This window comes from Acomys minous, assembly GCF_964271855.1.
Source record: "Acomys minous genome assembly, chromosome: 2".
NCBI lineage: Eukaryota > Metazoa > Chordata > Mammalia > Rodentia > Muridae > Acomys > Acomys minous.
The window spans coordinates 73,461,833-73,488,834 of record NC_140484.1 but is presented as its reverse complement, the minus strand read 5'-3'; the positions used below and the strand labels follow the sequence as shown (position 1 = coordinate 73,488,834).

The following is a 27,002-nucleotide window of genomic DNA, read 5'->3' as shown; positions in this document are numbered from 1 at the left end:
AGCCATAGGCGGTCTGAGGATTCTTGTTTACACAAAGGCTGGTATCATCCAATAGCAAGGTAGAAATAAAAAGGGCCCCCGTCCATCCAAATGCCCACCAGTGTATAAAAGCACGCTTGGTGTAGTACTTCCGTGCCGAGGAATATTATTCAGCAAGGAAAAGGAATGAGGTGCCAACACATACTACAACACAGCCAAGTCAAACTCCATTCTGAGTGCAAGAGGCTAGGTACAAAGATATATTGTTGTCAACTTATGTGACATTCCCAGAAAAGACATGAACCAGGAGACACAGGCAAGCATATCAGGTGCACGTGGGTGTGCAGACGGGGCTAACACCAAGCTCAGTGGCTCTGTTTAGGTTATGGAATGTTCCACCAACTTAGCTGCAGTCACGGGTGTCCAGTTCACTAAGTTTACTTTAAAAAGCATTGAATTGTACACTTACAGTGACAGAAATATGCTAAGCAAATATCTCCTCGATGAAGTGCTTTTTAAATAATTGAAAAGAGGAAGTGGGTAAGAGAGGGTTTATTTGAAATTGTTATTTCTTCTCAGGAGACCCCTGGGCAGAAGAGCAGAGAGACTACTTCCTCTGTTTGACCAGCTCTCTGCTATTGGAGCCCTGGGGAGGAACGAGAGAGCCTCAGCAGTCTCTCATGGGCTAGCAAGATATACTTCAATGACTTTTGTAGAGCCAGAGGGACCCTCCCCTGGGCACCCTAGAGGTCACTGTTCATTCGCCAAGATGGACGTGAACAGCTATTGACCAACCAGAGAAAAGCAGCCATGGCTGTATCCCACCCACCCACCCACGTCACGACCGATGCCTTGATTCAGTATCTTAGTATATAGCCGGTCTGGTCATGAACTTGCTGTCCTCCCTCATCAGGGTCCTGAGTGCTGAGATCGTGACGCCAGGCTACTCTTTCACAGATGTGAATTGGGCCCTCCTCTGCCAACTCGATAGAAATTCTCATTTCCGCCCAAATCAAATCTGCCTTCCCAGCTCCACTTGCAAGGTCCTCCCAGGTGAGTGAGCATCCTAGGTGACTCTGTGACCCTCGCCCTCTCTGTACTTTCCCGTCCTAGCGCCTTCGCACTTGTGCATCCTGCCTCAGCTCACACGATGACGTCACGCTGTCAGTCTGTCTTCTCTACTAGAAATGGGCCCCATGTGGACTGTTACTTGTGTACCTTTCTGTGGAATTTCCTCAGGACACACCCAAGGGCTCACTTGATGAGAAAAGACGAATGTGAGGAAGAGTGGGCTGCCTGAGTTGGCGGAGGACCCAGTGATGGGGTGAGCAGGTGGTAGAGAGGGGGGTGGGGCACTGGACCACCTGCCGCTCACTCACTTGCACCTAGAAACAGAACCGAGAGCTGGATGGAGGGTGGTCCTGGAGTTCACACGCCAGTTCTGCTGCTCACTGGGGCTGTGGCCTTGGGCAACCTGACACTCATCTGTAGCACAGGGAAAGTGAAAACGCTGATGGCAAGGACATCTTCAATGTCCAGCCCTCTGGGAGGGGGGGAAGGAGAGAGCATCCCTGACAGCTCGCCCTTTCAACAGTCCTCTACCATGCTACCAGCCTCAGTCCTCAGAAGACCCGTTGTGAAGATAAAGAGGGGAGAAAAAGAAAGGGGGAAAAAAGCCAGGAAGAAGGATAGAAGTGAGGGGAGCTGGTGGGAAAAAGAAAGAGAAGCAAAGCCAGTTTCCTCCAGAGACTTTCCCTCCTCAGACGCAGGGGTCCAGGTTTCAGGGAAGCCTGCAGCAGACAGCAGTCTAGAGGGCAAACGCTTGAACCAAGCATCAGGAATCCTGGAGGAAGTTCCTCAAACACAGCTATGAAAGGGAAAGACCAAGACAGAACCAAAAAGTAGAACGCTTTCTCTTTTACTCTGGTTAGTCACATGGGCCTCTGCCAAACCTTTCCCAAAATACCACTCAGTGTGAGCATAGTGTGTGTGTGTGCATCTGAGCCAGAGCCACGGAGACAGCCCAAACTAGTCCTGACCTGTCCTGCACTCCCGGTCTGGCCTGCACTCTTGGGTTCAATGAGCTAGGTTCAAATACCAGCTCCAATGCCTCATAGGCTGCTGCCCTGAGCCTCAGTGTCTTCAGAGAGCCTGTCTGCCTCTCAGGGTCTGTGGGCAAGAGACACTGCAGTACCTGTGCAGCATGAGGAGGTCATGGCTCTGTCCAGCTCTCCCTCTATGGAGCTGCTGGATAGAAGCTGCCTGGCTTTCTTTCTTTCTTTCTTGTCTTCTGGCTTCCACATGTCTGTCTAATCACCCCTTTTCTGGACCTTTCGCTTGCTTCAATACAAGAGGATAGTCTCAAGACTTTCTTTTCTACTCCACCTGTTGGAGAGAGCTGCTGTCCACATGCCAGCTTCAATTGTACTTCAGGGATGGGTGTGCTCAGTGTCGCCATGCGTTTTTTTTTCCCTGGTTGCCAAGAGCAGCTGCGGATCCCTCTCAGCCGCTGCTTTTTCTCCCGGGGCAGAGGACCCTGAGGCTGGCAAAGGGAAAGTCTCTCTCTTGGGTCCCCAGCTGGGAGATGTGTAGCCCCTGTGGGAAACGGACTGAAGACAGGAGGAAAGTGAGAGATTTGATTATTGGAGGACCGCATGGGGCTGACTCTCTTCCTGCTGGATATGGATGAGTGTGCCTGCTGGGCTTGAAGGATTTGAAACACAGACAAACCTTGCTTCCCACATCCCTGTGAGGCTCTGTAGATGCTACAGCTGAGTGAGAGCTTAGGCACTGCCTCAAGAGTGGCCCTAGGCAGGGCTCTGGGTTCAACCAGCATTCCTTTCATCTGTGGAGCGCTGAGCAAACCATTCCCCTTGGACGGTTGATTAAGCACTGCCTCCTGAGTGCAGATGCAAGGACTGAGTGAAGACCAGAGTGTCAGTTTGCACAGGACAGACATCACCTTATAAACCAGCTTGTGAGCTCCGAAAAGATGAGGAACTGGGAGCAAGTCTGAGGGGTCCTGAAGGCAGCGGTACAGTTACGGGAGATGTCCTTGGACTGATAAGGGAAGAAGCTGAGGCAGAGGGTTGTCGTCTGTGGGTTGACAGGAATGGTGCCTATCTCAGCATCATCAGAAAATGTGTGGAAACCTTGCTGCTTTGAATCAATTAGAACTTTCAGTAATAAAGCCTTTTTTTTTTCTCTCTTTGAGACAGTTTCTCTGTGTAGCATTGACTGTCCTGGACTCACTTTGTAGACCAGGCTGGCCTTGAACTCAGAGATCTGCCTGCCTCTGCCTCCTGAGTGCTGGGATTAAAGGTGTGCACACCGCCACCCAGAATAAAGCCTTTTCTTTGAAAAGAAAGAAAGGAAGAAAGAACAAAGACTTTTTTTTTCTCTGCTTCTTTCTTGAGTTCTCATCTGTCTGTGGCTGTCCTGCCCTTCTGGCTGGGGGTCCCCACTTCACAAGTGGGTACAAGACTCTCAGAAGGTGCCTCAGGGTTGTCTCCTCTGAGGTTGCTGGGAGTCCCACAGTGCTGAGGCTGGGGGTGGGGGTGGGGCAGGGTGCATAGATGGACACCTGACAGTGCTTAAGGCAGAAAGTCTGGGTGTCTGAGTCATGCTGAGGTCAGAACCCTAGGGCACGCAAGGGACAGATACAATGGGACTTTGCCACCTGCAAAAGAGCAGTTGGTCATGGGGTAGGCATCCATGCCCTGTCTCTCCTGGTTGAACTGAGGGCCTCAGCACAGATGCCAAGGCTTCAGGTGGGAAGTGCTATTTTATACATCTGTGAGAAGTGCTGAGTCCCAGTTCACTGCCTGCCTCGTGGCCTGCCCAAGAGGCCTGTGGGATGACGTCATCTGTCTGCAAGATGTTACCCTGTGGGCTCCAAATGCCTTGCTAAGGGTGACCTTTGGGAAATCGTGGGCGCCTGCCTGCAGGCATCTTAGTTTTTCTTGCCCCTTCTGGAGGACTTGGCTGGGTGGGGCGGGGCACTGTTCACCACATCCTCTTTATCCCCACCCCTTGCCTGGCCTCAGACAGACACCGCCAGCCTCTGCTGGTGGCCCTGTGCTTCAAGCCAGTGCAGCTGTCTGCCCACTTCTCCTGTGGTGTGGCTGATGGTCACTTGCCTGTCTGACCACAGGCTTGTCCATCCCTGGGCCAACCAACTGGCCACAGCCCCAGCAGTCCTGTCTCTGTCTGGCTGCCCCAGCCATGCTGACTCCCTCTGTGTAGGCTTCATCCAGATGCCTGCCTGGTCCCCAGCCCCAGGACGATCTCAGGGGTAACTCCCCCTAGATTCTGGACTTGCCTCCAACCGGACCCCTGCCCACCTCCTCAAATTTACACCTCCCACCATCACTCTGAGTCCCGCTGTGATTCCTACCTCCAAGAGGCCACCCGATTGCCCCAACCTGAGGAATGGCTTTCTGAGGAGGACCCTAAAGAAGCAAGTAAGTAGACTCCATCCCCAGCTCTCCATGAACCTGTGGTCCTCTTCCATCTTTTGCATAGCACCTTGGCGGGACACAAGCACAGAAAGCTATGCAGTTAGGCTGGGCAGTGTCAGGGCTAGAGTTCCTTGTTCAGCTGACTTATAACGACTGGGGGCCTCAGTGTGTGCATGCAGGATGTTGGAGGGCTATGGAGGCAGGGGCATGGCTAGCATGATCCCTTGCCTATGCAAACTGCCTGCAAGAAGTGGTCGGAAGAAAAAAGTGGGAGTCTGGATGGTAGACACTCTGCCAGGCAGCCATGGGCATTAGGCAGGGACATTGGGAAGGTTCCAGATGACAGTTTTGTAGGGAGGGCAGCAGAGACGACCAGCCAGTGTGGTTTATTACTTTAACTCTGTCTAATCCTTCCAGACGGCTGGGGTGCTGCCGACTTCCCAAGTAAGGAAACCTGGCTCAGCAGGGCAAGTGTGACTGTCCTTTTGGGATTTGACAGGATATGGCAAGATGGACAGTCCGACCAGGAGTCACCATCCTATTCCAGAGCGTGCGTGGGTCAGATGGTAAGAGGCAGCACCTCTTACCTGGGGAGAACAGGGGAGTCAGGAGGTTGTTGGAGGCTTAGCTTGGAAGGATGGAAATGGAGAAGGCAGAGGGATGGTGGCATGGAAGCTGATGTCTGTCCTTAGGATCTGCCAAAGAGACCACAGCGGGTCACAGGGGCGCTAGAGTGTCACAAGCAGCTCCTAAGACAACGCCTGTGTGCTCTGAGACAGCCTGGGTGTCAAAGCACATGGTAGCCTAGGCAAGCCTCTCTGCCTCTACCAGCCTCCTGGGCCCTCATTTTCTCCGTCTGTAAAATGGATCTGTCTTTGTGCGGCTGTTTATGAGAATTCCAGGACACTGCAGTGTCAAGGCTGTGATTTCTGGCATCCCCACCCCCAGGTACCTTGACCTGTGGAGGACAAGGGCTAGACACTAAGAGCCTCAGAGAGTACAGGGCAGGCTAGAACAGCCTCATCTACAGAACCGTGGGCACTTGGGAACCTCCCAGAATCCTCAGAGTCCAGGTTTGGCCAGTGGTTCCGTGCAGTTCAGTGCATAGAGGGCAATCCTGGGCTCTGTGGGGACAAGCCTGTCCTTGGGTTAGGGGTGACGGAGAGAGGCAGAACAGAAATTGGAACCCAGCCTGCACGGTAGGATGCCACCCCGTGGGAAGACTCATGACCTGGAACACTGACTAAAGTAATTCCTCAGAGGGTACCTGACCATGTGATCCCCACAGCGGGGTGTTTTCCGCAGTAGCCCTGCCTTAGAGCCCTGTGTCCAGTCCTCACTGGACCTCACGAAGAGAATGCTAGCAAGGGAGATTGCTTTGCCCAAGGCTTCAAACATTCCAACCTCTAGAAGCCACTTTAGGCTTCTTTGGCACCATAAAGAGCTTCTGGCACTGGAAGGGAGGGGCTGCCAGAAAGGAGAGCAGTGTGGAAAAATAGAAGAGAAGCCGGGAGGCTACCTGCTCAGGTACTGGGGCCAAGCAGCATCAGTTGGGGTGTCCTTTCTCCCAAAGCCAGGAGGGGGCATTGTCTCTGGTCCCCACAGGCCTCTAGGTCCTGGGACTCTGAGCATGGGGTGGGGGTCAGCCATAGCCACACATTGCCCTTGGTAGAGTGAGGGCTGCAGGGACTCACAGCTGGCGAGGCAGGGCAGCAGCTGGTTTTCTTTAAACACCGGGTGTTGCTCTTGTTGCTGCTGACTAACAGCAGTTTGTGTGTGTGTGTGTGTGTGTGTGTGTGTGTGTGTGTGTGTGTGTGTGTGTGTGGTCTCTCCATGCAACTCAGTCTGGCTCAAATTTGTGATTCTCCCACCGCCTGACTTCCTGAGGGCTGGGGTTACGGGCGGGTACCACCATCCTTTACCACGGTGGCCCTGACAGTGCTCCATCACTTGTAGATAAGGAAATGGAGACTCAGAGAGAAAAAGTGGTTTTCAGGGGGCCACCCAGGGAAAAGAAGGGAGCCATGAAGCTGGGACAAAGGCTTCCTCAAGGAAAGTGGTCTCACCCTGGCAGCCTTTTCTTCAAATGCCCCAAAATTATGAAGTGGGGAGGGGGGAGCTGGGAGAGGCCCCACCCACAGCCTGCAGCTCGTAGGTGTCGTAGGTGTCGTGTCCCCCTCCCCCACCACACTGGCCCAGGACGAAGGGACTTTTCTTGACAACTCAAACAGGAGCGCTGAGTAAACTTGGAACTTCTGAAATGACCTGATAATATTCCCTGGCCAGGGCCCCTTAAAGACATCTGTGCCTGTGCCTCAGCCTGCTGTCCCTAGGGTCCCCAGGGAGGATTAAGACACTAGAACTGTCCCCAAGAGGAGGGACCAGTGCACGGCCTAGCTCCCCCTCAAGCCTCAGCCTTCTTCACTGGGTGTCTCTGGGCCTCTGTGGTAAATAGCTTTAGATTTAGAACCCAGACTGAGTCTTCTAATTTCCTCCAGTGCTGATTAAAAGCTCAAGCCTCAGCCAGGCCAGGGTGGCCCTGCTGAGAAAGGAGGGCTGCAGGCACAGGTGCTGGCTTGGGCCCACCTCTCTGCTGTAGCTTCAGACAGCATGCGTCAAAACAGCCCTTGTCTGGAGACCGCAGAGAGAAGCTGCACACCTGGGGGCAAGGCTGTGAAAACTCTGGCGTTTGCACACGCGGGATGGGGCTGCTGTTGCTGTGGAGGTTGTCTAGGATGGAGGAGGTTCTGGCCCATGGAGGCTGCACTGGGACAGGTGCTTCCTCATGGTCAGCTGCCACTCACTAAGCCGAGGGCCTGATGTCTGCAGCTGTAACCCAAACCAACACGCTGGGGGAGGCAAGGCACCAGGATGCACACAGCTGCAGCGTGCAAGCACCTACCTCCTTGCTCCTTGCTGAAGCAGAGCAGCTGAGCTAGGTCCACAGATGTGTAGAGTTGAGCTCAGAGCGCTGTCCTGGCCCAGGCAAGCTAGTCTCAATTCTTCCACTGGGAAACTCTGCTCAGCTGGAACCCTGCAGTGTGTCATCTCTGAGCATGCCCTCTCATGTCACTAACCTGAGGACAGTCTTCTCCATCAGTCTTGAGGAGCCAGGATTGCCATCTGGGATGTGGGGAGGGTACCTCCTGGGGAGAGTGACAAAGTTGGTGGGAAAAATTGAGTCTCTGGGGGGCTGTTCAGTGACTGTTTCATCCCAGGAACCTCATGTATGCGTTTACTCATTAGCGATGCATTCTGCACCCCCACTGTACCCCATTCCACCCAGTGGGGATGTTGTGGTGAACAAGGCTGGTTATTTACCAACCTCTGGGACCTGACACACCCAGATGATGACGGGTCATAAAGACAAGACAGAGAGACCACAATCCTAATACTATGACAGTTATGAAGGGGACTACAGAGCGGACCCACTTCAGACAACGTGAACAATCTCTCTGGAGGGGTGACATTGAAGTTGAAATCTGAGGAGAAGACTGCAAAGAAGCTGGGAGAGGGACAGCTGCAGCTGCAAAGGTCCTCAGCTAGGAGATATTGGCGCATCAGTGTTCTTATCCTACAGAAGTGCAGAACGCCTTCTGTGTCTCTGCTCCTTGAATTTAAGAAGCAGGGACCAGACAGAGCCAGACTTAACCCTGGAGTGCACAGGATGCATAGATTCATCATCAGAGAAAGGGATCACTGGCATTTAGTCATTTGTGTAACCTGGGTGTGCACGCTGTATGTGAGGTAGTGTTTAGCCACAGGGGGCTCAGTCTTGTGGTTCTTGTCAGCCTAATACTTAGGTGAATGGAAACATCCCATCTGGGGCTATGGGCTGTGGTAGAGGGACAGACCCCAGAGGAAGATGTGACTCACTCTCTTTGGAGAGATCAAAGAAGACAGCCATGGCATTTGAACTTAACTTTGAAGACCCAGTAGGAGGCTGACAGTGAGCTAGGGAGCACAGACAGTTGGAATGACTGAAAGACCAGGTGTGAGGGGCGGAAGCCAGGTGAAGGCGGCCTGTGAAGCCGCGGCAGTCTGCTGTGCTCGGAGCCCAGAGCAAGCAGTGAGGGACCAGAGGGGGAGGGGCATGAGACTTTTCTCTGCAGGTCTAGGTGGGACTACAGAGTGATGCAGAGGGTGAGAGGGTTGGAGGACACTGCGAGAGGCTGAGGCCAAAGAAGAGCAGCAGGCAGGTGGGACAGTTCGTGCCTGGAGGGCCTAGAAGCCGTCCCTTCTGGTTCCCCCTTGGGAAGTCCCTGAGCAGACACACTTCTCCTTCTGGCGATCTGCTGGCTGTTGTACAGGGCTCTTCTGGGGAGTCCCTCTGTGCCCCCTCACTTCTTGTCTGTGCGGGCAGGAGTGGGACATTTTGCTTTCAGGCGCTTCTCCTCTTTTGCTTTCAGCCCTGCTGCTCCCACCTCGTCTCTGCTAAAGTGACCATAGTCTGGACGGGTCAAGTAGATTCCACTCCTTGATTGTTGGTGGGGGCAGGGCGGGGGGGGGGGAAGCCAAGAACTCGGGGTCTTCCAATTGGAGAGGTGGGAATACACTTGGACAGGTCTGGTTAGGTCCACGCCGGGGACATTGCTCCTCGAAGTGGGGGGTGGGGGCAGGTGCCGGGACCCATGCGGCACGTTTTCAAAAGCAGCCACCGCTCAGGTGGACCTCAAGAATGCAGAGGAGCTGTGACAAAGACTGGCTGACTGACTGCATGCTCTTCCTGGAGCTCAGGATTGGCTTTTCTGTGTTATGTATGAGGTGCACCGACCGGTGCATGCACGTGTGGAGGCCAGAGGCCACTGTTGAGTGTCTTCCTGCATTTGCTGTCCACCTTGTTTGCTGAGACAGGGTCTCTCACTGAACCTGGAGCTCACCACCATATCGACTAGGCTGGCAGCCAGTGAGCTACATGGATCAGCCTGTCTCTGCCTCCCAACACTGGGTTGCAGATGTGTGGAGCCAACCCTGCTCTTATGTGGCTGCTGGGGATCTGAACTCGGGTCCTTGAACTTGTTCAGCTAGCGCTTTACTCAATAAGCCACTTTATCTCCCCTCTTGATGAACAAAATTTCTTAATGAAATCCAACTCATCACTCTTTTTTCCCTTTCATTCCTGAGCTAGAAGTGTGTTTAGAAAGTTGTGCTGGCACCAAGGTCATGAGAGCATCATCCCACTTTTCTTCTGGGTTTACTATTTTACTTTCACATTAACCCTATAGTGTCTGGCATTGATTTTTATTTTCTGACAGTGCTGGGCAATTGATGCTAGTGCCTCATGCATGCTGGGCAAGCACTCTATTCTTGAGCTATGGCCTCAGGAATTGGCTTTTATGCTCGGTATGAAGTAGGGGGTCAAGGGTTACTTTTTCTGTATAATTACTCAACTAATGTGTCATCTTTATTGTTGCTTTGATTGTTTTTATTTGTTTGCTTGAGGCAGGACCTCTCTATGCAACCCTGGCTGTCCTGTGGTTGGTACATAGACCAGGCTGGTCTTGAACTTACAGAGACTCTCCTGCCTCTGCCTCCCTGGTACCCCACCGTGCCTGGCTCTGCTGCTGTTTTGACATGGTAGTCTCTCTATGTAGCTCAGGCTGGTCTAGAACTTTCTATTCTCCTGCCTTGACTTCCCTGAGGGCAGGCCTTATAGGTAGCATAAAGGCCAATGCCAGGTTCTGGCATCATTTTAAATGCCAGGCCTCCTCTACCCAAATGCAATGTCATTTTGTTGCCAGGCCAACGGTTACGAGCTAGTTTATTTGTAGTCTTCCTTCTTTCCCACCAGGCAGTTCGGTTTCCTTGCAACGACTCCTTCTGTTCATCACTTTAGCAGTCTCGGGCCTCTTTAAATGATCCCACAAGTGTTGGAATAATCTTGTGAGTTTCCCCTGGGAAGCCTCCTGGAGATAGTGTGCCATGCTGAGACTTCCTTGAAAACCTCCCCATCCGTGAGCACGCTCTGTTCAACCACTCATTTCTTATTCCTCTTATTCCTCTTAGTGATTCTGACATCTTTGGAGCCATTCTTGGGGGACTGCCTTTTTTGTTGTTAATGTCAGTAACACCATTTTGAAATTTTTGTTTATTTATTTAATTTATTTATTTGAGGCGTTGTGTAACGTAGCTTGCATGTGGAGAACAGAGAGCAACTTTCAAGAGTCGGTCTTCTCCTACCTTGTGAGTCTGTCTTAGTTAGGGTTTCTAGCTGTGATGAAACAAAAGCAACTTGTGGGGAAAAAGATTTATTCATTGTCGAACTTGTAGTTCACCAACCAGGGAACTCAGGGCAGGAACCTGGAGGCAGGAACCTGGAGGCAGGAGCTGATGCAGAGGCCGTGAAGGATGCTGCTTACTGGCCCCCTCCATCTGTTGGCTGCTGCTGTTCTTGGGGCCATCCCATCCACGGTCCTGGCATCTCTAAAATGTTGGGGTATCCACTGCAGCTCGCCTGCACTTTCACCAATTGTGTCGTCTGAGTTCTCTTCAGGGACTCTGATCCTGCCACGTGGCACCAACCCTCAGCTTCTTTCCATGGCCTTCATGCCTTCAAATCCAGTATCACCCGAAGAACTCCTGCATTACCACATTCAGCCGCCAGCATGAGGTTTTAGCCTTAGGTGCTAGACCACAGCTTTCGTGTGCTGACTCTCAGGAAATATTTTCCAGAACATTTCACTTCAATGATGCTGGTATATTATTTTTTATTTTATATTTTCTGTTTGTTTTTGTTGTTGTTGTTGTTGTCTTTGAGACAGAGTTTCTCTGTGTAGCCCGGGCTGTCCTGGAACTCACTCTGTAGACCAGGCTGGCTTCGAACTCACAGAGATCCACCTGCCTCTGCCTCCCGAGTGCTGGCATTAAAGGTGGCTGCCGCTGCTGCCGCCACCACCACCATCACCTACCTGCTGGGCTTTTCTTAATCACAGGCAATTCTTCAGCCCCAGATGACCAGAACCACAGATTCTTAATTCAAAACATCGAAAGGCTTCGGCAGAGTCCTTCAGGAACTCTCAGACCTCCCTCTGAATGTCACAAGGCAGGCCCCATTGTCTGAACTGCTCTCCGCATCATCTTCCAAGTTCCCACAACTCTGAGCTCTGAGCTCTCAATGTCTTTTCCACCCCAAAGTTTCAGAGTCTTCCCACAATCCCCGCCCCCCACCAAAACACACTCAACTCTGTCATCTGAGCCTGGAATAAATTTCTGTCTTAGTTAAGGTTTCTAATGCTGAGATAAACACCATGACCAAGAGCAACTTGGGGGGGGGGGAGGGTTTATTTCAGCTTATATGTCTCAGGTCACACTCGCAAAATGTGGGAGACCAGGGTAGGTACCCAAGCAGAAGCCATTAAGGAGTGCTGCTCACTGGCATGGTGCTCCTAGCTTGCTCAGTCTCCTTTCTCACAGCACCCAGCACCACCTGTCCTCCAGGGGCCTCCCTCCCTGTGGCTGCACCCACCACATCAATCATCAATCATCAATCAAGAAGATGCCCTAAAGAGTTAGTTGCCTATGGGCAATCTGGATGGAGGCATCTTCTTAATTGATGTATTTGAGACCCTAGCCAGATAAAACCAGCTAGTGTCAAGCTGACAAAAACAACAACTAAAAAAATCCAAAGTAGCCAAGGCGTGGTGGCACACGCCTTTAATCCCAGCACTCAAGAGGCAGAGACGGGTGAATCGCTGTGAGTTCGAGGCCAGCCTGGTCTACAAAGTGAGTCCAGGACAGCCAAGGATACACAGAGAGACCTTGTCTTGAAAAACCAAAAAAAAAAAAAAAAAAAAAAAAAAAGGAAAAAAAAATCCATAGTAGCCAGCACCGGGTCTCAGGGTTTGAACTCAGGTTGTCTGGCTTGGCAGCAAACACCTTTACCCATTGAGCTATCCTACTGGTCTAAAATTATATAATCTCACATTTCCTTTGGTATATGGGAATAGACTTTTGTACATTTTATCACCTAATTACCCACACTATCCCAAGCTGAAGTTCCAGATATGGGAAGGAATAGTTGACTTTTACCACTTCGCTGACCGCCGGGTCTAGCCAGACTTTTCTCCCCCATCTTCTCTCTCCCTTCCTCCTCCCTTCTGTCTTTCATGTCTTTTCTTTCTCACCTTTAAATGGTAAGTGGAATCTTATTATGGTCATAGGCTGACCTGAGAGCAGGGGATGTGGGTTTATGCCTGCAAGTGTTCTTTCTTTCTTTCTTTCTTTCTTTTCTTTCTTTCTTTCTTTCTTTCTTTCTTTCTTCCTTACCTCCCTCCCTCCTTCCTTCATTCCTTCTTTTGTTCCTTCCTTCCTCCCTCCCCCCCTCCCTCCCTCTTTAGATGTTGTCTAATTCTGTAACCCTCCAGACTGGTCTGAAGTACGTGGCATCCTCCTGCCTCAGCCTCCTGAAGGCTGGTTACAGAGGAGCATCTGCCTTGCTTGCCTTTGCTTTTGTGACATTTTTCGTTTCTACCTTTGGCAATCTTGGAAGATGAGGTATGGTACCGAGCAGAATTCGGGCTTGGGGTTCATTGTCGGGGAGGAGTGTACTCACAGAGGCTGGAGGTCACCCTCGGTTTTCTCTTCCATCACTTTCCTCCTTGACCATGGAACTCACTGAGTTAGCTAGACTGGCTCCAGAATCCTCCTGTCTCAACACACACACACACACACACACACACACACACACACACACACACACACACACACACACCAGTGCTGGGATGATTGTTCGCCCAGCTTTTACATGGGTGTGGGGTTTCAAACGCAAGTCTCCATGCTTGGGCAGCAGGCACTTTACCGTATGACCCCTCTGCTGTCACCATGTTAAGAGGGCACAGTGCTGCTCCAGACAGACATGCCAAGCCATAGATTCTAGTCCTCCTCCACCTTGATCGAGCGGAGTTCTGGCTCGTTCAACAACAATTTCTTGTTTCTCCTTTCCAGTTTGCTCCCTGTTTCTGAGACGGAGTGGAGTCAAAGCAGCATGTTCCTTCCTGTGACCATTTTATTTCACTTCTTAGTGTGGTGTCCTCAAGTTTCACCCACATTACAACATATGGCAGGAGTTCCTTCTTTTTGAGGGCTGAATAATATTTCATTTATGCTTAGAGCGCATTTTGTCTGTGAATGAACTAAGATTGCTTACACATGCTGTTTATTGTAAATATTGGCCCAGTAAACAGAAGCGTGGAAACATGTTACTGAGATGTCGCTGTAAACTATTTTGGACACATACCTGCCATTTCTAGGTTTGATTGAATTTTTTTTCACTGTTGTACAACCTTACAAAATATACAGAAGTGTTGCAATTTCTCCATATCTTCACCAATACTTGTCACTTTATTTTGGTTTTACACGCTGTTCATTGAGCCTGGTATAAAGTAACACCTTATTGGGGCTTTAATTTGCTTTTCTTAAAATTATTTACTTATTTCTTTTTTATGATGTATGTGTTAGTATTTCACCTACGTGTATATTTGTGTGAGGGTATCGGATCCTCTGGAACTGGAGTTACAGATATTTGTAAGTTGCCTTGTGGGTGCTGGGAATTGAACCCAGGTCCTCTGAAGGAGTAGCCGGTGCTCTTCACCACTGAGCCATCTCTCCAGCCCCAGGCTTTGATTTTCCTTTCCTGATGATCAGTGATGTTGAGATGCACTCCCTGTGTTCAGGGGACTGCTGGGGTACAGTTACTGGGTTGCAGTGGTTTGGTTTGGTTTTTTTTCTAATCTGGGCCCCAAGCCTTTGCATGGGGTCTGGCTGAGGGAGCATTCCTCTCCAGCTGCTTGGAGTTTGTTTTTGTTCTGGCCGCTGGTGCTCTCCCCTGGGACGCCTGCAGTTTTAGAACCTCCAACCACCTCAAGGTGGAGTTCATTCCTGTACGTGGTAAGATAAGAGATCAGCCTCATCCTGACACCTGTGGATGTGGCACTCCCCAGGGTCTTGTTTTCTTGCTTGTTGGTTGGTCCCAGGCTGGCCTCAAACTTACTATGTAGCTCAGGATTACCTGCGACTCCCAATGCTCCCGTCTCCACCTCCAAAACGCTGGCATTCCATACATGTGCACTGTTTCCTGAAGTTTTGTGCATTTGCCCTGGTGGCTTTGGTGACTTGGAGAAGATCATTTGATCATCTTATTTGGGCTTGTTTCAGGGCTCTTTATCCTTTGACAATTATAATTGTGATTTAAATTGTTTTAAAGATTTCTTTTTATTCTTTTTATTGCGGTGGGTGTTTTTGCCCCCATGTATGTAGGTGCATGTGAGTGCAGTGCCTATGGGGTGCAGAAGAGGACATAGGGTCCCAAGTGAGTAGAGTGGCAGATGATTGGGAGGTGCCATGTTGGCTCTGGGAACTGAACACAGGTCCTGCGAAGAACAGTCAGTGGTTTTAACCTCTGAGCCATCTTTTCAGCCCATTGACCACTATAATTTTCTAATTATGTTTGAAACCAAGAAAGCCTCCACTTTGCCTTCCCTTCTCTGGCTTGTTTTGGTTATTCAGGATCCTTCAAGAGCCCATATGAACTCTAGGATGGATTTTTCTATTTCTACAAACAGCATTATTACTCTTTTGGTAGAAAGTATTTAACTTTATATAGTTACACTGGGCAATATTGACACCTTAACAATATTGCTTTTCACCCCACAAAGGAATATCTTTTTATTTATTTGTGTCTTCCTTAATTTATTTCAATAATGTGTTATATTTCTCCAAGTAAAGTGTTTTATTCTTTTTGACGCTCTTATAAATGGAATTGTTGTGCTAATTTCTTTTTTAAATTGTATTGCTTTAAATTATGTTTATCCTGCGTCTGCATGTGGATGTGTGTGTACATATGAGTGCAGGTGCCTGAGGAGGCCAGAGGCGTTGGATCCCCTGGAGCTGCAGCTCCAGGTGGTTGTGAGACACCTGGTGTGGGTGCTGGGCATGTAGAGTGCTCTGGGAAAGCAGCAAATGCTCTTAGCCACTGAGCCATCTCTTCAGCCCCTTAGCTTCCCTTTTGATTATGGTTTGTATGTAGAAAATGCAACTAGTATTTATGTCTTGGTTCTGTATTTTTCATCTTTGCTGGATTCCTGTGTTCATCTAAGTTTTTTTTATGTGAAATCTTTAGGATTTTTTACATATAAGATTATGTTATTTGCAAACAGAGATGGTCTTTCTTCTTCTTCTTCCTCCTCCTCCTCCTCCTCCTCCTCTCCTCCTCCTCCTCTTCTCCTTCTTCTCCTTCTTCTTCTTCTCCTTCTTCTTCTTCTTCTTCTTCTTCTTCTTCTTCTTCTTCTTCTTCTTCTTCTTCTTCTTCTTCTTCTTCTTCTTCTTCTTCTTCCATGCCCTTTATTTCTTTTTCTTGCTTAATTGCTCTGGCTAAGGCTTCCAGTTGAACAGAAGTGGCAAGAGTGAGTCCTTGCCTTGTTTCTGATCTCAGAGTAAGTTTGTCTGTTTTACTGTGGGCTTTCCTGTGTGCCGCTATTATGCTGAAAGGATTTCTGTTTGTTTGTGGCATGGCTTGGACTCGGACCGTATACTGTTTCAGGCACTTAGTTTTCTAATTTTCGTCAGGTTTTGGTTTCTGCCTTGCTGTGTTGAGTAGGTCCGTTATTATAATCTATATTCTTGGTTTTTTTCCTACCCTTAGGAGGAACATGTTCAATGTTAGAGTTGGGCGTGTTGGCACACCTCTGTAAACTCAGCACTCAGGAGGCTGAGGCAGGAGGAGCAGGAGCTTGGGGCCACTTTAGGAACATAACAAGATTCTGACTCAGGAAAACAATCTGCTGAGTATTTGGCCATTAAGGACACTGCAAGCTTCACATACCGCCTGTGTGTGCTTCTTGCAGAGTCAGTTGTCCCTCTGTTCTTATGGTCAAGGAATTTTATTTCTTGACAAGCTTACAAAGCTATGGATGGATATCCCAATCCATTAGATACATTTTCTGAATCTATTAGTCAGATAAAGTTTTCCTTTCTTCTGTAAATGGTCAAACCTGTGTCCCATATTGACATAAATGACATGAAAAAAGTGTTAGCTACTTTTGTTTCCATATATCTGAATGTTAGCATTTTGTGTAGGATTTTTGCATTTTACTTGTGAAAATAGATGGACCTGTAATTTTACTTTCTTTTAATGTCAGTTGTTGGTGTTATTTAAATTTAATGGAAGTACTCATGTGTTTGGGATTAAGTCTGTAAAAACTGTCTCTTATTTTTGTCTTTTTGATTTTTGGTTTCATCTTTTCTTGTTCCTTTTTTCCTTCTTTTTAGATGTTCAACTCTTGAAATAATTGTTGCTCTCAGAGAGGCATGGTGGTGCATGCCAACAGTCCCAGCTGCACAGGAGATGATGTAAAATGATCGCTTGATCCCAGGCGTTCTGGGCCATCCTGGGCTACATAGCAATACCTCTCATCTTTAAAAAAAAAAATACTGCTCTTTGTTTTCCATTATCCTGTTTGTTGCATTCCTTTATATAATTTTGTGTTTATCTTAGTGCTCTTAAAGGATATTTTTGCTAGATATAAAATTATATGTTTAAATTTAAATATTTCAGCCTTTAAGTTTTTATTCTATTGTTGTCTAGCTTCTGTCATTTCTGCGAAAGTCAGCTATCAGTCATAGTATGTCCTCTTTAAAGGCAAACTATTTTCCCTCTGTGGCACTTTCAAAATAACTTTGTCTTTAATTTATCATCATCATCATCATTATTAATTTTTTGATATAGGGGTTCTCTGTATAGCCCTGCCTATCCCAGAATTTGCTCTGTAGACCAGGCTAGTCTTGAACTCAGAGATCTGCCTGCCTCTGCCTCCCAAGTGCTGGAATTAAAGGTGTGTAGCATTGCTGTCCATCTTTGTCTTTAATTTTAAATATAATTTTTTGGTTCTTTGTGGGGTTTGTTTCTGTTTGTTTGTTTTAGGGCTGAGGATGTAGCCCAGCGGGCAGAGAGAAGCACTGGGTTCGAGCCTTAGCCTATGAGAAGCCAGTGTGATGGCGCACACCTGCAATCCTAGCACTTGGGAGGTGGAGACAGGAGGATCAAAAGGTTAGGGTCATCCCAGTCTCATAGCCACAGGATCTTGAGGCTAGCCTGGGCTACATGAGACCCTATCTGAAAAGAGAAAACAGAGGAGGAACGAAGGAGGCATTTTGTGAAGCATCTGGATGGGGTTTTCTTTGAATTTATCTTTTTTGGATTTTTTGTTTTCTGATGGCTGAGTGTCTTTTGTGAGTTTGAGAACATCTTGAGCAGAAGCCCTATTCTTGCTTCTGGATTAGTCTCTGTTTAACTACTGTGTTAATTGCTTTTTTTTTCCTTACCATGACAGAACATCTGACAGGGACAGTTTAATGGGGGAAAGGTTTATTTTATCTCTTAGATGCAGAGGTATCATTCCACCATCAGAGCCTTCACACTTCAAGCCCACGCTGTATAACAGAGCTACCCCTTCACATCAAGAACTCTTTTTTTTTTTTCATTTATTTCTCTGAGAAAGGGTCTCACTATGTAGCCCTGCCTGGCCTCAAACTCACAGAGATCCACCTGCTGCTGTCTCCCTGGTGCTGAGGTTAAAGGTGTGTGCCACCATGCCGGGCCGGCCCCAGGAACTCTCAAGCAGAACTGCTGCAGTGCTGGTAGATGCCGTGCCTGACTCTGCACCACTGTGCTGTGCTGTTGCCCATGCTGTAGCCTGCTGCCCGTGGGCTCATGCCTCGCTCGCCTTCCCACTTACCGTCAGGCCCTGCGGATGAAGATGTGGAGCCTTAGCGTGAAGCTGACGCTTTCCATACAGATTCTCCCTCCTCTCTGACAGGTGCACAGCATCTCCTCGGGACAGCTGATTCTGCGCTGTTCCAAATTCCCGCTTCTCAGCCTTTGCTGGGGGATTGAGTACTTACTGGCCCCACCCAGTTCTTCCCTCAGCTTCCCAAAGCTCCTGTGGCCTCTCAGCCAACCCCCAGGTGCCTTGTGCCAGATTTCAGGCACGCTACTCATCTTCAACGACTGGGGAACTAATTGGAAAGGGAAGTGTGGGTCCTAGGCGCCACTTGTTCCTTCTGTCATTTTCCATCTCACCTGGCTGCCCAGCCTGTCCCCTCTTCATCTCAGTTTGCCAGTGGCTCTCAGTGGGAGCATCAACCTGATTCCAGCCCCGCCTCCCCCATAGTGGAAGGCCTCACTCTCGAATTATTTTACACAACTATCATTTGCTTGCACTTACATTGCTGTGAGGCAGTTTAGACACAGGAAAGGGGGGCACAGAGTGTCGCTGGGCTTTCCCAAACATGGGGTCCCCGGAAACACCGTCCCAGCTCTTTTTTCTGTACTCTCTATTCAAAATGTAGTGTTTCAGGCTGGGCACAGTGGCCTGCACCTCTATTCCCAGTACTCAGGAGGCTGATACGCAAGCAGATCTTTGCATGTTTGAGGCCAGCCTAGTCTACATAGTTAGCTCTTGTCCAGCCAGGGCTACTTAGTGAAACCCTGTCTCAAGGGGGGGGGGGGAGAGTGATGTTTATCTTCCCTCCACGTTTGTTTATGTCATACAACAGATGTCTGTCTGCTTAAACAGCTCATAGAGATGTTCCTCGTGGCTGCAAACATGACAGGAATGACATCATCCTTTGTGTTCTTCCTTGACATCTTTTTTGGTCCTCACACCGTCCTGTGAGTCACCGCTGTGGGCCATGGGCTGTGGGAAGTGATTCATCCCCATGCTTGGCCGCCAAAGCCTGCCTGCTGATGAGGACTTAGCTTGTTTCCAGGCCCTCACCGTTAAGCCTAGAGAGGCGTCTGACCCACCACTTCTTGTGTGCTAGTAAGTGTGGGCGTGGCACGGTTAGCTCTGGGGGAAGCCACTGCCTGTGTTCATTAGGTCACACAGAACTTTTTTCCAGACCGCTAGTATCGTCACCTCTCCCTGGCCATGAATGGCAGTTCCTGTGTATCAGAGTCGGAGTAATGCCTTGTGAGCATTAGCTCCTGGCCGATCTGATAAAGTGTCCGTGGTAAGCCGTTGTGGTTTTATTTGCATTTCTCTGCTTTCTGAGAGATTAGGCTCTCCACATTCTCTGCGGCCCTCTTCTGCTCCCCCAAACTTCTCCACTTCCCTATTAGTTCCTGAAGTGTGGTTAGCAACAAGTCCGCTTCTTCCCAAGCCCTGCCCTACAGCCTGGTAGATAAACACTCTGATAGGTCCCCACACAATAATGCACTCAGCACTCAGGACCAACTTCACAACCAACAGAAATCAGAGAGGCTAGGTAACCTGCCCAAGGACACACAGCTGGAATGCAGCAGACTTCAGGTCACTGCCTCCCACTGTGAGTGTGTGTGTAAGCTCTTAGAGTACCTCCTGCCTTTCTTAAGAGCTTCACGTGCACCCTGGGAGGGAAGCAAAGGCAAAGAGGCCAGAGTGACAAGAAGATCCCTTCCTGTGCTGAGAGTGTGGGGAGGGAGAGGCGGGGAGGCCTCAGCACCAAGGTCACTGTTTTCTTGCTGCAGCAGCCACAGGCATGTCCTCAGACCATGGAGCAAGAGTGTGAAAAAGCCCTCAGTGTAGTCAGCCAGTATCTCCATCTGGCACTAGCCCAACGTCCACACTCCTGACCCCCTGTCCCCCCCACTTTTAAAGATAAACCCCATCCCCTGGAGTATTGGGAAAGTGGCATGGCTGGGTTTTGCTTCCTTTCTGTAAGCTGTTACATCTCACGGCGGTGGCAGGCTAGCTTTCCAGCAAGTTGGTTGTGATTTGTTGAAGAAATGTTTATGTGGGCCCATGAGATGGTTCAGCAGATAAAGGTGCTTCGCTGGATGACCTGTGTTCAATACCTGGGACCCAGACAATGGGAGAACCAGCTTTTTTAGGTTGCCCTCTGACATCTGTATATGTGTCGTGCTGTGTGTGTGTGTGTGTGCGCGCGCACACACACACACCAGAAACTGTAACATCTACCCTGTGCCTGCAGCTGGTGCGGCTGCTTCACAGACACCAAGTCAATTTCCCAAGGACTCTGAGAGACTGCTACTTTTATCACTGGTACTTACAAATGAGGGTCTGGGGCTCGGAACAGCCCTGGTTTGCACTGAGGCTGCGCTAGCTCCACAGTGCACTTACCCAGCATTGCGCCCACTGCTCCTCACTTCATCCTAGTTAGCTGCTGATAGCAAGAGGGAACCACAGTTTAGAGAACGCTTACATCGGATTGTCTATAGGCAGCCTGTAGGACATTTTGTTGATTAGTGATTGATGTGGGCCCAGCCCACTATGGGTAAATGCCATCTCTGGGCAGGTGGTACTGGGTTATAGAAGGCAAGCTGCAAGGCATGGGGGAACAAGCCAGTAAGCAGCACCCCTCTTCATCAGGCCTGCCTCAAGGTTCCTGCCCTGACTTCCCTCAGTGATGGAGTATGAATGACTTGAGAGTTGCAAAGGGAAATAAACCCTTTCCTCCCAAGTTGCTTCTGGTCTGGTGTTGATCACAGCAACAGAAAGCAAATGCGAACAGTGGGCCATTCAGACAGCTGCCGGGGCTCAGCAGAGTGAGTCACTGTTGTTTGCACCTGACACCTGCCTGGCCCCACCCCCACCCTGTGGATATTCTTAGCTATGAAGTTCGGGGGTAAATGTGTCCATTTCAGAGATGGCAACTGAGGCCAGTGGGCAGAAAGATCAGAGATCAGCTGGCTGCCAATACTGGGCCCCTCCTCCACTCGGTCTGACGCTGCAACAAAACACCAGAGTCTGGTAAAAAGAAAGGAAGTTTATTCAGCTGAGGGTCTGACTGCTGGGAAGCCATTACCGCATGGCAGAGGGTTGTGCAGGGAGGAACAGCTTGGCTCTCTCTTCCCTTCTTTCCCTCCCTGCCTTCCTCCCCGCTTGCCCTTATTTTTCAGTGCTGGGGCATCAACCAGGGACACACATATGTTTAAGCAAATGCTCAGACACAGGGTTCGGTCCCAGCCATAGCTCTGTTTAAAACTCACTAATGCCTTCGTGGGCTCCACCCTCAGGACCTCAGCTAATTCCAACTCCCTCTATGCCATTAAAGTATGACCTGAGTGTGTTAGGTTTCTCACACACAAAGCTTGGGGCAGGGCACAGTCAAACCACACCACAGGGCTCGTGGAGGTGGGGGCCACCCAAGCTCAGTGTTACTCCAGGGAGGTTGAACTGGCATTTTCGTAATATTTTATTCTAATACTGATGTTAGAGCGGTTAGGAGGCTGAAAGCAGGAAGTTCACAAGGTCAAGGCCAGCTTTGGTTACACAGTTAAGACTGTCTCCGGAGGAGAGAAATGGAAAGGGGAAAATACGCCCCTTTGGAAAAAGTGTACAACCACGAATGTTATTTTTCAGAGTGGGGCTAGGACCGAATGTTTAGGACCATTTGTAGAAAAACACTAAATAAGTAATTTCGAAAGTGAAACATCTTGGAAGCCCCTTGGGCTCGCTGTTCTTGCCGCTCTGTTCTAGAATCTTCTGGACTCTGTTCTAGTTTACTCGGCCTCACATGTGCTGTGTGTCAGAGCCTACAGCCAGCCAGCGTTCTTCACACGCCACCCACTTGAACCATCATGAAGCTCTACCCAGGCCTTCGTTGCTTCATTTTATGAGGCCCAGAGACAGCAAGAGGCTGGCCTGGAGCTACACAGCTGGTCATCTGAACCTGGGTCTGACCTGATGCGCGAATGAGCCACCTTCCCTCAAGGCCCTGGTCCCAGCTCCACGCTGGGGCTCTTGAGTCTGGGCAGGTGGTCTCTCTGGGATAGCACTTCCGTAGGCAAAGGGCAGGAGGAACCTGGTGTTGTCCACCTAAGGTTATTCTTCTACGCACTGTGGGCCCTTGTCCATCTCAGCCAGTCAGGGGCTCTAGAGTGCCTCTGTAGGCTAGCCTGGGCTTCCTGTTGGAATAAGAAACACCCGTGGTGGGCTAACCTCATCTTTAATAGTCAACAGGAGTCTTCTTTGTGAGCTTTGGACTAGTCCATTTGATGTGGCAGAGACATACCCCGGGTGGGGAGGCCACTCAATGCTTGGCCCCAGCTGGTTCGCTGCCCAAACCACACATTTCTCTTGCAGGTCTGGTACACAGCATGCCACGGGGCCTGGCTGCTCCCTTACTCCTGCTGATCCTCCAGGGAGGTAAGTCTCAGCCCTATGGCTGCTGTGGGCACAGGGCCCATCTCCTCCCACGAGGCTGAGCAGGGGCCACATGGCATTGTAGGCTCCTAGTCGTGGCTGCTGGCCACCGACCCATGATGTACAACGTTTGTCTACTTGACCACAGAGCTGACTGACAATGAGTTCCATTGACCAGAACTTCACAGGCCCAAAGAGCTTCAGTAAACTGAAAGGCTCTCTCCACCATCATAGGCAGGAAGTCCTGGCTCGATCTAACCTCCATTCTTCTTTGTGCAAGACTTGGGTCACGAACCCTCACTAGGCGGGAAGAGAAGGCAGGTGGAGATAGAAGCGCCAGAGCCCTGTTAGCAGGCCCTGAGAGAAGGTGTCAGAACTTCAGGCCAAGAGTCCTGTTTAGAGCAGTCTCCCCAAAGCCAAGAGCCCAAGAAGACCCCATCAAGAGCCAAGAGATGAAAGGCTGTACAGGCTGCCCGGGGGTGAGGGGAACTTGACCCTCTGCAGACTCAGCAAAATTTGCTGTGGTTTTTACCGAAAGATCCAGTACTTTAGTTCCCGCAGGAAACAGGCCTGGCTCTTGATTTCCCTTTCTGTTTGCAACACCCTGCCTGCTCTGGAAACCCCTATCATGCCTGCACTGGGGAGAGGGGATGTGGGGCTGCATATCAGGGCCCTGTCACACACTGAGGCTAGAATGTCACCTCCTCCCCCTCCTCCTGCCATAGCCTGGCTGTGTTGCCGTCAGTGGAGGAACAGAAGTTTGAGGAGAACACAGACTCTGTGGTCACCCTGGGGGTGGGTGACTGACTCTTAGGTCGGCCTCAGTCCCATAGCACTGAGGCAAAATATAAGGAGCAGAAGCCTGGGCAGAGAGATGGTGTCAGTGAAGCGCTTGCTGTTCTAGCATCAGCTGCCCTGGAAGGGACTGGGCACAGCTCAGTGGACCTGTTATCCCAGCGTTGGGGAGGAGGAGGCAGATCCCAGGGGTATGCTGGCCAGGCTACTTTGCCAAATCAGTGAACTTCAGGCTGGGTGAAAGAGCCTATCTCAAAAATCAGGGTTGAAAAAGACAGAGGTAATTCCTGATTGTGTCATGGTTCTTCTTGCCATAGGTAATCTATTGTATATATGTGTAATAATATAAATGTATATGTACAAAAATAAAATAATTAAGAAAAGAAAAAAACAGAGGTAAGGTCTTCAACTTACACGTGTACATACATGTGCATGAACCCACATACAGGGTCAAATGTGATATCTTTCACAGTCCCGGGGCTGGGCATGCAGCGTCACAGTGCAGCGAGAACTATAGCCGGCAAAGTTCAGCATGGTGCTGGGCCTCTTTTCTTTATGGTGGGAGGCAGGATGCGGGTAGAAAGGAGTCTGGCCTCTCCAGCCACTTGTAATGCCACTAGACACCCCCTTAGGAGCTTGGTCTAGGGACTCTTTTGTCCTTGGAGGCCCCACCTCCTCTCGTGCTCTGTGGCCTGAGCATTTGAGGGGGCACCATCACATTTTATCAGGCCTCCAGGCACCTGATGGGCTACTGTTAGTTCATTCATTAAGTTTTGAGTTTCTGAGACAAAAATTTTGGTATACAGTCGTAATCCTCCTGCCTCAGCTTGCTGCTATGTCAAATGGCTGCTTTATATGGCAGCGTATGCTATACAAGCGTGACCTCACTTGAATGGGGATTTGGAAGCTGGAGACCCCTGTAACCAGCTTAGGGATAGCAAGAGGCCACTTTTAGCTCTGAGGCCATGATCACCTAGTCAGAGGGCCACCAGCTGCGTCCTGTGCACTGTAGTAACATCGGCGAGATGCCGTGTTGCCTGGCTTGTTTACTGATTCTGGCCTTGGCAGCCACCTCCCAGAAGTCTAGAGACTCTGCCCTTCCTTGCTGTAGTGATTCGTCCCGTTCCAAGCCAGGGCTATAGCTCAGTGGTAGTAATTGCTTACCTAGTGTGCACAAAGTCCTGGTTTCAAGTCCTGACGCTGCCGGGGCGGTGGTGGCGCACGCCTTTAATCCCAGTCCTCGGGAGGCAGAGGCAGGTGGATCCCTGTGAGTTCGAGGCCAGCCTGGTCTACAAAGCAAGTCCAGGACAGCCAAGGCTCCTCAGAGAAACCCTGTCTTGAAAAAAAAAATCAAGTCCTGATACCATATACTGTTTCCTTCCCTTCCTTTTCTTCCCCTCTCTTCTCTTCCCTTCCTTCCCTCCCCTCCCCTCCCTTCTCCTTTCCCTTCCTTCCTTCCTTCCTTCCTTCCTTCCTTCCTTCCTTCTATGTGTATGTGCTGTACATGTTGCCCAAGAGGACAGCTTGCAGGACTCAGCTGTCCTTTCACCGCATGAGTTCCAGGCATGGAAAGCAGCTTGTTAGGCTGGGCAGTGAGCACCTTTACTCGCCAAGCACCCCACTGGCCCACGTATCCACAACTTCTGCTGGAGATTGCCTGAGAACTGTGAGACAGACTCTGGGGCTGGCTTGGGAGAGGGCGCCAGGCTTTGCTAGTGTGGTCGGCCAGGCGTATGCTTGGGTCGGTGCTCAGCAGCCCAGAGAAGCAGCCTTCCCTTGGAGGCTTGGTGCTGTCCCCATACAGCCCAGGATTGGGCTTGGAGTTTAAGTTAGGAGCCCAGAAACAAAGGCCACTGTTTTAGGGTCTGATCAATCATGAGGCAAGATGGAAGAAGCTGCTGAAAATGAGTTCCCTTTAAGGAGCATGTTTCTGGCGTGTGGGGAGAAGGTTAAGCTGCATGAAGCTGGTACACGGTTTTATAAAATAAAATAAAAAACAAAACAAAACAAACAAACAAAAATGGCTCTGCTTGCTTGGTGGAACACTGAACAAAACTTAGGCAATGACCACGCCCCTATTTTATTGTTTTCTTACTGATGTACATTGGATATTAAGCACAATCCCTCCGTCCTGTCGTCACTTGCTTTCTCTTTTCTTGAACTCCTTCAATTATTTATTTGTTCCCCTAGACATCATCCAGAGTTGCACACATGACAGAGGTCCAACACCTAGACTTAATATAGGATTTTGACTTCATAGCTGGTTAGATACTTTTCCTTTCCCTTTGACACAGGCTGTCTGCCCCAGGCTGGTCTTGAACTAGCAATCCACCTACCTCTGTCCCCCCCAAATGCTTGGGAAGGCAGATGTGCCCTATGCTGCTGCACCAACCATGTAGACAGTGAAACAAATGGCTCCAGTGTTTGGGGAGAGGTCAAGGGTCAAGGCAGCTCTTCCAGCCAGCGCCCTGCTGCTGCACTCACTCCCTTTGGACACACCTTGGTGGCCATGCTGCCGTTGGCAGTGGCACAGTCAACTTTTCTGTAAAATGCTGACGTCTTCCCTTCCCTCTCACCATCTTCCCTAGCCCCTCTTCCTGCCGAGGCTAATAGGCTCATGACCCGTGCCACTATTCTGGCCCCAGGGACCTATCTGTTTGTCAGCCTATGGGGAGTTCAGAGTGTCTTATCCTATGAGGAATAGTGGTTTGGGGGACCAAATATGGGCCCAGTTCCACATTAGAAGAACCTCATCACAATGGCCAGCCTTGAAATGCTGAAACTCACACAGAGAATTCTAGATGACGAGAGTCCCTGCGTCCCAGGCCTAGCTTGGGACTGCCCAAACTTGTCGTCAGCCTTAGACAACCCGCCAAGACCTTTCCGATGTGTCTCACCCCAAAAGGTCTCTCTGTTATCCCTCCAGCTTGGGGCTGCCCGGACCTCACCTGCCACACTGACTACCTCTGGACCATCTCTTGTGTGCTGGAGACGTGGGGCCTCCACCCCAGCATCCTCACTCTCACCTGGTGAGTGGCCATGCTTCTGGGCCCTGAGGAACTGCTGGCGGGAGGTGGCAGGATGTGGAGGGTCTGCCTCATGAGCCCTGGGCTGAGCTGACCTGTGGCTTGCTCAGCAGGAAGTGTGGCTACCAGCGAGGGCCTGCCCCTTCCACCGGCAATGTCACTCACAGAGACTGTGAGCTGAGAGCCAGGTCCCCGCCTTACAGATGGCTCAGCTCACAGGGCTTACCTGGGAACACACAGGTGGGAGGCTGCAATCTGCCTCTCTTGACCCCATACACCTTTCTGGGTTAGTAGCTCTGGGATGGCCAGTTCCTAGTGGTCTTCTAAGTACTGGGTAGTTCCTGTGTCCTTGCCATAATATCTTGAAATTATTGTTACCGTGTTCCACAGGAGGATGCTGGAGTTTGGAGCCATTTAGTCACAGGCCCAACGCCTCATAGCCAGTGTGTTTAGGATCTCACATGCTGTTTAGAATAGAGACCACTTGCCCTTCATGCCAGACATGTCATAAGGGCTGAGGACCCGAACAAGACTAAAAACTGCAGGGTGGGGAGTCAGCTGGGTTGGCTGGGGTATCTGTGGCAGCAGGCACAGCACATGCA

The 27,002-nt window shown here is 50.0% G+C and overlaps 1 protein-coding gene across 6 annotated transcripts in view; it reads left to right on the top strand.

Annotated features, from left to right (window-relative positions):
- The first annotated feature begins 1,010 nt into the window (after positions 1-1,010).
- The window catches only part of IL21R (interleukin 21 receptor), a 34,027-nt gene continuing 8,035 nt past the window's right edge, over positions 1,011-27,002 (top strand). Inside the window, exons 1-4 of one of the 6 annotated variants that reach the window (XM_084767047.1) lie at positions 4,040-4,442; positions 4,939-5,005; positions 22,520-22,582; positions 26,280-26,403. In XM_084767047.1, coding sequence (XP_084623173.1) covers positions 4,942-5,005; positions 22,520-22,582; positions 26,280-26,403 — 251 coding nt within the window. In that variant the 5' untranslated portion in view covers positions 4,040-4,442; positions 4,939-4,941. Of the gene's footprint in view, positions 1,033-4,039; positions 4,443-4,856; positions 5,006-22,519; positions 22,583-26,279; positions 26,404-27,002 lie in introns of those variants that run through there. The other 5 variants (XM_084767048.1, XM_084767046.1, XM_084767051.1 and 2 more) reach the window with 5 other exon arrangements.